General features: G+C 45.1%; 1 protein-coding gene across 1 annotated transcript; it reads right to left on the bottom strand.

Annotated features, from left to right (window-relative positions):
• Positions 1-8,745: 8,745 nt before the first annotated feature.
• On the bottom strand, positions 8,746-10,284 carry LOC119316650. The gene is made up of 2 exons (XM_037591006.1): positions 9,672-10,284; positions 8,746-9,123 (listed from the first exon to the last, which is right to left on the bottom strand). The coding sequence occupies exons 1-2, from the start codon at positions 10,269-10,271 to the stop codon at positions 8,767-8,769; spliced, it is 957 nt and encodes a 318-aa protein (XP_037446903.1). The 5' UTR covers positions 10,272-10,284; the 3' UTR covers positions 8,746-8,766.
• Between the last annotated feature and the right edge of the window lie 401 nt (positions 10,285-10,685).

The following is a 10,685-nucleotide window of genomic DNA, read 5'->3' as shown; positions in this document are numbered from 1 at the left end:
GGAACGCCACTAGGCTAGGTCTGCTTCCGGCCGCCCACGCAACGTGCAGGTGTGCTCAGGGCGATGGGCCCAGACCCCTGCGCGCTTAGGTTTAGACCGGCGTGCTAGCCTCTCTGTTTTACCTAGGTGGGGCTGCGACGTGTTGATCTTCCGAGGCCGGGCATGACCCAGGAAAGTGTGTCCGGCCAAATGGGATCGAGCGTGTTGGGTTATGTGGTGCACCCCTGCAGGGAAGTTAATCTATTCGAATAGCCGTGATCTTCGGTAACAGGACGACTTGGAGTTGTACCTTGACCTTATGACAACTAGAACCGGATACTTAATAAAACACACCCTTCCAAGTTCCACAGACAACCCGGTGATCGCTTTTCTACAGGGCGACGAGAGGAGGATCGCCGGGTAGGGTTATGCTATGCGATGCTACTTGGAGATGCTGCTTGGAGATGCTACTTGAAGATGCTACTTGGAGGACTTCAATCTACTCTCTTCTACATGCTGCAAGACGGAGGCTGCCAGAAGCGTAGTCTTCGACAGGATTAGCTATCCCCCTCTTATTCTGGCATTCTGCAGTTCAGTCCACTGATATGGCCTCCTTACACATATACCCATGCATATGTAGTGTAGCTCCTTGCTTGCGAGTACTTTGGATGAGTACTCACGGTTGCTTTTCTCCCTCTTTTCCCCTTTCCCTTCTACCTGGTTGTCGCAACCAGATGCTGGAGCCCTGGAGCCAGACGACGCCTACTACACCGGAGGAGCCTACTACTACTTGCAGCCCGCTGACGACGTCCAGGAGTAGTTAGGAGGATCCCAGGCAGGAGGCCTGCGCCTCTTTCGATCTGTATCCCAGTTTGTGCTAGCCATCTTATGGCACCCTGTTTAACTTATGTCTGTACTCAGATATTGTTGCTTCCGCTGACTCGTCTATGATCGAGCACTTGTATTCGAGCCCTCGAGGCCCCTGGCTTGTATTATGATGCTTGTATGACTTATTTTATTTGTAGAGTTGTGTTGTGATATCTTCCCGTGAGTCCCTAATCTTGATCGTACACATTTGCGTGCATGATTAGTGTACGATTAAATCGGGGGCGTCACAGCAGCCCTCCCCTTCCCCTATATATATGAGGCCTAGGGGCTGCCCATAACACGCGATTTGATCTCTCGTTGGTGCAGCCCTGCCCCTCTCCCTCCTCCTCTTCTCCCATGGTGCTTGGCGAAGCCCTGCGGGATTGCCACGCTCCTCCACCACCACCACGTCGTTGTGCTGCTGTTGGATGGAGTCTTCCTCAACCTCTCCCTCTCTCCTTGCTGGATCAAGGCATGGGAGACGTCACCGGGCTGTACGTGTGTTGAACGCGGAGGTGCCGTCCGTTCGGCACTAGGATCATCGGTGATCTGAATCACGATGAGTACGACTCCATCAACCCTGTTCACTTGAACGCTTCCGCTTAGCGATCTACAAGGGTATGTAGATGCACTCCCCTTTCTACTCGTTGCTGGTCTCTCCATAGATAGATCTTGGTGTTACGTAGGAAATTTTTTGAATTTCTGCTACGTTCCCCAACATCAGGACGCTTAACCAGTTCCCATACATTATTCAGCTCAAACTGTTGAAGCTCTTCTTGCATAGCTTGAATCCATTCAGGTTCCATGAAGACTTCTTCAACTTTCTTGGGTTCTGATATTGAGACGAATGCGAAGTGCCCACAGAAATTTGCTAGCTGAGTTGCCCTTGAATGAGTAAGTGGACCAGGTGCATTGATGCTGTCAATTATTCTGTCAATCTGCACTTCATTGGCAACACGAGGATGTACAGGGCGAAGACTTTGCTCTTGCTGATCTGTGTTGTTGTTGGGAGGAATGTCTTCAGGCTGAGCATTGTCTTCATGTTGATCAGGTGCTGAGATGATAAGTTCTTCTTCAGGATGAGCTTCAGAAGGTACAATCTCTCCAGTTCCCATTAGCTTGATTGATTCACTAGCTGGAATCTCATCTAGCACATTTGGCAGTTGCTCTCTTTGTGAACCATTTGTCTCATCGAACCGCACATCCACTGTTTCAACCACTTTGTAATGAAAGAGATTGAAGACTCTGTAGGAATGTGAATCCTTTCCATATCCAAGCATAAAGCCCTCATGTGCTTTTGGTGCAAACTTTGAGGTGTGGTGTGGGTCCTTGATCCAGCACCTTGCGCCAAATACTCTGAAGTAACTGACATTTGGCTTCTTGCCAGTTAGAAGTTCATAAGATGTCTTGTTCAGAAGCTTGTGAAGATAAACACGATTGATTGTATGGCATGCAGTGTCAATGGCTTCAGTCCAGAATTTTCTTGGAGTCTTGTATTCATCTAGCATTGTTCTGGCCATCTCAATGAGTGTTCTGTTCTTGCGTTCGACGACGCCATTCTGCTGTGGCGTGTACGGAGCTGAGAATTCATGTGTGATGCCCAAGGTATCAAGATATGTATCAAGGCCAGTGTTCTTGAATTCAGTGCCATTGTCACTTCTGATGTGTTTTATCTTGGCGCCAAAATTGTTCATAGCACGATTGGCGAAGCGTCTGAAGACATCCTACACTTCAGTCTTGTAAAGGATTATGTGCACCCAAGTATATCTAGAGTAATCATCAACAATGACGAAGCCATAGAGGCAAGCAGTAGTAGTAAAAGTTGAGTAGTGAGTGGGGCCGAAAAGATCCATGTGGAGCAGCTCGAAGGGTTGAGTAGTAGTCATGATTGTCTTCGAAGGATGTTTTGCCCTTGTCATCTTCCCTGCTTCACAGGCACCGCATAAGTGATCTTTCTTGAACTTGACGCCCTCGATGCCTATGACATGCTTCTTCTTCGCAAGGGTGTGGAGGTTCGTCATGCCAGCATGCCCAAGCCTCCGATGCCAAAGCCAGCATTCTGAAGCTTTTGCAAGAAGACATACTGCAAGTTGTGGCCCTGCTGAGAAATCTACCACGTACAGATCATCTTTTCGATACCCTTCAAACACTAGAGACTTGTCAGATTCCATTAGTACTAGGCAACGATATTTTCCAAACATTACGATCATGTTCAAATCGCAAAGCATTGAGACAGACATTAAGTTGAAGCCAAGGGATTCAACAAGCATGACTTTATCCATGTGTTGATCCTTTGAGATTGAAACTCTACCTAGACCCAATACCTTACTTTTACCAGTGTCAGCAAATGTGATGTGGCTCTTGTCGGATGGACGTAAGGTTGAGTCCATAAGAAGGCTTCTTTTGCCAGTCATGTGATTTGTACACCCACTGTCAATAATCCATTCTGAAGACTTTGAAGACGCTAGTGTCGTACCCTACAGTGCAGTTAGGAGGATAGGCTTCACGAAGAGAATTGTGAAGCAAAAACATTTGACGAACCAGTGGGTTATGAAAACTTAGATCCAGATTAGGACTAATAGGGAGAGTAGCATGCGATTCAGGAACGAAGTACATAATGATGCCATCGGGCATTTTATCTTGCGCCCTACAAGATTTTTAAGGTCCCCAGCAATAGCGTTAGAAGATTTTGTTTTTCTGCTGGAGACCTTTCCCTGCAAAAGAGAGTTAAGCTTTCTTAACCACCCACATCTTCAAGGGTGGCTTAGAAGCAATAAGTCTAAGTGCAGCATCTGAGAATTTTGGCTTTGAAGCCTTAGCAAACAGTCTTGCAGGTGGACAATAATACTCATAGGAATAAGCAGAATAATTTTTGGTCATATGAACATGATGGTTCGATGAACCGCTCTCATATTCATATGCCTGAGTATGGTTTCCCTGCAAAACATTTGCGTTAGTGTGACTCAGGTGAGTCCTCTGTTTGTATGAAGCCTTTGGACCGTATGAAGCCTTTGGTCTGAGGTTTGTCTTCTTCAAGTGAGGTGTCATGAAGACATTCACAGGAAGATTTTCCAGACACTTTTTTGGAACCCAGATCTTCTTCATATGCGGTCCATTCCTGCAGTTAGTACCAATGTACCTGGCAAACACTTCACCATTCTGATTCTTAAACAGGTTATAGTTTGCATCAAAGGATTCATCAATAATAATGGGGTTAGCACATGTGAAGCCAGATAAATTGGATGGATCTGCTGAAGGTTTCTTTGCAGCAACCCATGTGGTTTTGGGGTACTGCTCAGGTTTCCAGTAAGAGCCATCTGCATTTATTTTTCTTACGAACCCAACACCCTCTTTCCTAGGGTTTCGGTTCAGAATCTGCTTCTTGAGGACGTCACATAATGTCTGATGTCCTTTAAGACTTTTGTACATCCCTGTTTCAAGCAATGTCTTCAACCTAGCATTCTCATCAGCAATAGCAGTGGTATCCTCAGCAGAGGGGTTAGTTACCACATCAACACTTGAAGATATTGCAACAGCAGTAGCAGTGGAACATTCAGCAGCAGAAGTAGCATTATCACGCTCAATGCATTTAAGACATGGTGGTTCAAATCCTTCCTGAGCGGAACTGATCTGTTCGGCGCGAAGTGATTCATTTTCCTTTTGAAGATCTTCATGAGCCGCTCTCAATTTCTCAAGTTCTTGCTTCCTTTGAAGATAATCATAGGAAAGCTTTTCATGAGTTGTTGAGAGAGTATCAAGACGATCTTCAAGTTCCTGATACTTAACGTGAAGATTTTTTATGTCTTCAATTAAGGATTCAGATCGAGTCATTTCAGCACCCAACAGATCATCGCTTCTGTCTAATAGTTTTTGAATATGTTCCATAGCTTTCTGTTGTTCAGTTGCAATTTTAGCAAGTGTTTTGTAGCTGGGTTTTGAATCACAGTCAGAGTCATCGTCACTAGATGTTTGATAGCGAGTAGTGCGTGTGTTTACCTTGGCACCGCGTGCCATGAAGCAGTAGGTAGGAGTGGAGTCGTTCTTGTCATTTGCATCAGTGTCGGTGATGAAGTCATTGTCTTCAGTGCTGAAGATGGACTTGGCGACGTATGCTGTAGCCAGACTCGCAATGCCAGAATCAGACTCCTCCTCAGATTCCACCTCTGCCTCCTCAGAAGCGGACTCCTCCTCTGAATCCATTTCCTTGCCAACAAATGCACGTGCCTTGCCAGATGAGCTCTTCTTGTGTGATGAAGACTTTGAGGAAGACTTGAAAGAAGACTTTGAGTATTTCTTCTTCTTCTTGTCGTCAGAATCATATTCCTTGCTCTTCTTCTTCCTTCTGTTCTCATTGTCCCACTGTGGACACTCAGAAATGAAGTGTCCAGTTTTCTTGCACTTGTGACATGTTTTCTTCTTGTAGTCATGAGCAGAAACTTCATCATTCCTTGAGCTTGATCGTGAAGATTTTCTGAAGCCTTTCTTCTTGGTGAATTTTTGGAACTTCTTCACTAGCATTGCAAGTTCCCTTCCAATGTCTTCAGGATCATCAGAACTGCTGTCAGATTCTTCTTCAGATGAGGAAATAGCTTTTGCCTTCAAGGCACGAGTTCGCCCATAGTTTGGACCGTAGATATCTCTTTTCTCAGAAAGCTGGAACTCATGTGTGTTGAGCCTCTCAAGTATGTCAGACGGATCGAGTGTCTTGAAATCATGACGTTCTTGAATCATCAGGGTTAGGATGTCAAACGAACTATCAAGTGATCTCAGCAGCGTCTTGACGATTTCATGTTTGGTGATCTCAGTGGCGCCGAGGGCTTGAAGTTCATTTGTGATGTCAGTGAGCCGGTCAAATGTGTGCTGGACATTCTCATTGTCATTTCGCTTGAAGCGGTTGAAGAGGTTGCGAAGAACACTGATTCTCTGATCTCTCTGGGTTGAGATGCCTTCATTGACCTTGGAGAGCCAGTCCCAGACCAGCTTGGATGTCTTCAAGGCACTCACACAGCCATACTGTCCTTTTGTCAGATGACCACAGATGATATTTTTGGCAGTAGAGTCCAGTTGAGTGAACTTCTTGACATCAGCAGCAGTGACACCTTCTCCAGCCTTGGGAACGCCGTTCTCGACGACATACCATAGGTCGACGTCAATGGCCTCAAGATGCATGCGCATCTTATTCTTCCAGTAGGGATATTCAGTTCCATCGAAGACGGGGCACGCAGCGGAGACTTTGATTTTCCCTGCAGTCGACATAGCTAAAACTCCAGGTGGTTAAACCGAATCACACAGAACAAGGGAGCACCTCGCTCTGATACCAATTGAAAGTGCGTTATATCAACTAGAGGGGGGGTGAATAGGCGATTTTTATGAAAGTCTTCAAAACGTGGGAGTTATGAAGACAAACAGCGAAGATTTTGCCTATTACTATACAGCGGAAGTTAGATTACACTAGGCAAGTCATGGTCAAGTATTCAATAGAGTGAAAGCACAAAGACAAACAGCTGCAGTGTAATAAGGATCAGGTAGGAAGAGGTTATGAAGCCAAATAGATCATACATTCACATTGTGAAGACAAAAGATAGAGCAAGCATGCAATGGCTTCACAATGAGTAACAGTAAGAAAAAGGAAGTGAAGATGAAACCGGTGACTCGTTGAAGACAATGATGTGTTGGACCAGTTCCGGTTGCTGTGACAACTGTACGTCTGGTTGGAGCGGCTAGGTATTTAAACCTTAGGACACACAGTCCCGGACACACAGTCCTGAACACGCAGCTCAGGACACCAAGTCCTCACCGTATTCTCCTTGAGCTAAGGTCACATAGTCCTCGCCCAATCACTCTAGTAAGTCTTCAAGGTAGACTCCCAAACCTTCACAGACTTCGTTCACTGGCAATCCACAATGTCTCTTGGATGCTTTGAATGCGACGCCTAACCGTTTGGAGGATTTACAGTCCTCAAGTGTAATAAGTCTTCAGATCACACAGACAAGAAGACTTAAGTAATGCCCAATGTTCTCTGGCTCTGGGTGGTTAGGGCTTTTCTCCTCGCTAGGAATTTTCTCTCAATGGCTTCGAGGTGGGTTGCTCTCAAACGACAAAAGCCGTGCACTGAAATCTGAGCAGCCAAGTGTTTATGGTTGTAGGGGGTGGGCTATTTATAGCCACTTGGCAACCCGACCTGATTTGTCCGAAATGACCCTGGGTCACTAAGGAACTGACACGTGTCTCAACGGTCAGATTTTAAACTCTCATGGCAACTTTACTTGGGCTACAAGCAAAGCTGACTTGTCCGGCTCTGGACAAGATTCGCTCTCATTGTCTTCACTCGAAGGCATAGATTTTTTGGTTTAGGCATCACTTCAGTCATTCTGTCTGGTTCTCCTGGACCCCACTTAATAGTACGGTGGTTCCTATGACTCAACACAAAAGAAAAAGAACTACGAAAGATTTAAGTCTTCGAGCTCCATAGGCTTCATAACGTGTCTTCTTTTGTCATAGTCTTCAATATGAATATGTTCATATGCCACCTTTGGCTTCAATGTCTTCATACATTTTTAGGGGTCATCTCTGGTAGTAAAACCGAATCAATGAGGGACTTCTACCTGTGTTATCCTGCAATTCTCACAAACACATTAGTCCCTCAACTAGGTTTGTCGTCAATACTCCAAAATCAACTAGGGGTGGCACTAGATGCACTTACAAAAGTTGGACCTTTCAGGATGTTCTCCACACAATAATATTAGCATATGATACTCTAAGGCCGAGAGAGAAGAGTCGTATGATTTGGACTCTTCGGCGAGTGGTGGTCAGTTTGGTTGCACTTGAGCCTCGCCTAACTGCATTGGGCCTAGGCGCTCTGGTGTTTGGTTCTGACGATGTCCCTTGATACTGCATTTATCTTGTCCCTATCCCCAAGCTCTAGTGTCTTCTTTTCCCTTTTTTTGGATTTTCCTTTGTTTTTCCCTGATTAACCGAGAATGTTGGGTTTTTTGGTCCGGTTTTTCTTATGAACTGGACCAGCTCTCTTCTTAATGAAATGCAGGAACCCCTGCCCTTGCATAAAGTTTCTAAAAAGAATGATCCACTGAACCTATCTGTGGAGATCACAGTTAGCTAACACAGAGTAGCTATGTGCATTCCTCATGGTGTTTCAGTTCTGCTCTTGACAAAGGTACACCAAAGAAATTCAGCCAAATAAGCTGGGTAGTGCATTTATCATATTTTAATTGTGAAAGAGGGTCATCCTGTTAATCTTTGCAAGGCCCTAAAACATCTCCTTTCTTGTCATAAGCTGGGTGGAGATCTATATGATGTAAGTTTTTATGAAGTCGAATTTCTTTCTGGATATGAATTTGCAAACTAGCAGCTTGTTATCTATAGAGTCTCATTATTAATCTGCTTGCAAATGCTAATGATCTCTGACTCTTGCTGACTGCCTTTGAGAACACTCGCACCCATCACTGAAGCACGAGGATTCGAGGAAAAGTCAGAATCAGAGCATTGTGCTATAGATACCTCTCCTGTTGCAACTTCTGGAAACTTGTCATAATTAGGACCAGCGGATGATCGGCTTCTTCTCCTCCGAAGAGCGTCTCTCATTGAGAACTTCTGCAAACTTGGCATCCCTATGGCAATCAAAGTATACAAAATCTAACTCCGTTATGCTATCAGCAGCAGAAGGATTATAATCCCGGATATTCAAATATTCCAAGAGTTCCCCAAGTTGGCTGCTATCTGCCCCAATATGATTCCCGGATGGTGGATGCACAATTTTTCTCAAAATAGGTTCACAGATAGAGCACCGTCATGCATATTGATAAAAGGAGATTAGGACATGCATGAAGCAGGCCTAGCAATGACCTCAAATCTGTTATAATCGATTCGTTAAAGGAAATCAATCTAAATATTCCGGTAAGTTCATAGAATGCATTTACCAAGGTATGGATGGTCCGGACTGTAATAAGGCAGTGGACAACAAAATGATGTTTTCGCTTCCTTCCGACTAGATTTACTGTAAACCTTGATGAATTGTGCACTAGATTCAACTCGGCGACTGTATCTAGTGCACGGTCGAGTAACCAGATTCACAGATGTGTTAGGTTTCGATCTAATTTGTTTGGCCCGAAAGCTCGACTGCCACACTTCAGCGAAGAAGAGCACACGCGCTGAAGAAACATCGTCATAATGCACCAAGAAATTGGCATGATAGAACTTTGGATGCCCGCGGTCCTGTTTCTTCACACCACATATGACATCTAGCCTCGGAACAGGTTCCTACAGCAATCAATTTGAGGTAAGTGGAGCATAGCAAGGTTATACTCCCTCCGTTCCATGATATAAGAGCGTTTTTTACCCTAGTGTAGTATAGAAAACGCTCTTATATTATGGGACGGAGGGAGTAATTTGTAGAATCCAGATAAACAATCAAGAGATGGCATGTGCTCTTAAAGCAAGCACTTTGTTGCGACTTTTTTTCTTCTAAAAAGGATATTTGAACAAGGACCTGTAATAGTTAGACGAATGGAGATGAAATATGTTCCTGCAAGAAGCAATTCAAAGCTTTTTCTATGAATAGATTTGTCTGAGCTTAATCCAGATGAAATTAAAAGTCCAATCACACTTTTTCTAAGAATAGACTGTCCAAGCTTAATTGGGATGGAATATATAGCCCAACAAGCAATTCTAGAAGTTTTTCTAAGAATAAACCCTGTCGAAACTTAATTCAGATGACATACATTTCTGAAAGAACACCCCCTCCCCCGGTAACAATAGAATTTGTCCAAGCTACTACAAGAAGCAATAGAGAGTTGAGCTATAATTACCCAAGGATGCTGATTCGAGTAATCAAGCAGCAATTGTTCCAAGGCTTGACCAAGGAAGTTCTGCTTCTGCACGTATTCTCCCTTCCTTGATGCCAGGGTCATCCAGGCCGATGGGCATAGCCTAGGGTGATCATCTGATGGTGCAGTGGATGAGCTTTGATCCTCCATTATTTTGTACACTTGCTCCAGAGCTGCATCAGAAATGACATGGCCTTTCCCCATTGCTTCATGGGTCAGCAGGCTATCTTTAGGGACATTATCAGCCATGGACATAAGAAATGTTGCAAGCTCCAAATGTTTGGGGTGCCTTCCAGCTTGACCAGCAGAAACATAGGCATTATAGCACACCTCCTTCGTTGCCGTCTGTAAAACCTTAGATAGGTCACATTGCTTGTGGCAAAGGTATTCCACGGCCATGTGGTCCGAAAAACCGGTGGCTGTGCAGACCATGGCAACAAGGCTATCGAGGGAGCGGACCACCATGCGAAGCATAGATCGGGTGTCAAGAATGTCCGGCTCAGCCACAGCATCTATCTCCAGCAGAGGGCATGCACTGTCATACCATATGGCATTGAGAATTATGTTGGACACGGGGTCCATGGGGCCATAGCAATGCCCGTGTTAGCAACCTAACAATATCTTCTCTCGATCTAGTACTCTTCTCACGAATTCGTGTAGCAATTTAGGGATTACAATCACAGGATACAAGAATTGGGGAAGGAGGAGGAAGGGGAAGAAGATAGCCGCCGCCGCCGGGTTTCGTGATCCATTGGATGCCGTGCTCGTTGCCTGCTTCCGAGTACTTGTAGGCTGTTGCCGAGTGGTGAGCATAGACGGGCCCGGCCCATGAGCTATCAAAGGGGAAAGCCCTGGTATGAGTATGGGCCAGGGGAGGTCCCTAACATCCCTCCCTTCTTGAAATGCGGCTTGCCCCCAAGCCGCTATCACGAAGATTTTGCCAGGATCCCATGGTGCTTGGAGATCCTTAATCATGCCGGAATCCCCATGGTAGTT

The sequence above is a fragment of the Triticum dicoccoides genome, chromosome 6A (genome assembly GCF_002162155.2).
Source record: "Triticum dicoccoides isolate Atlit2015 ecotype Zavitan chromosome 6A, WEW_v2.0, whole genome shotgun sequence".
Lineage (NCBI taxonomy): Eukaryota > Viridiplantae > Streptophyta > Magnoliopsida > Poales > Poaceae > Triticum > Triticum dicoccoides.
The sequence above is the reverse complement of the archived record's forward strand: the minus strand, read 5'-3'. Positions and strand labels throughout refer to the sequence as shown.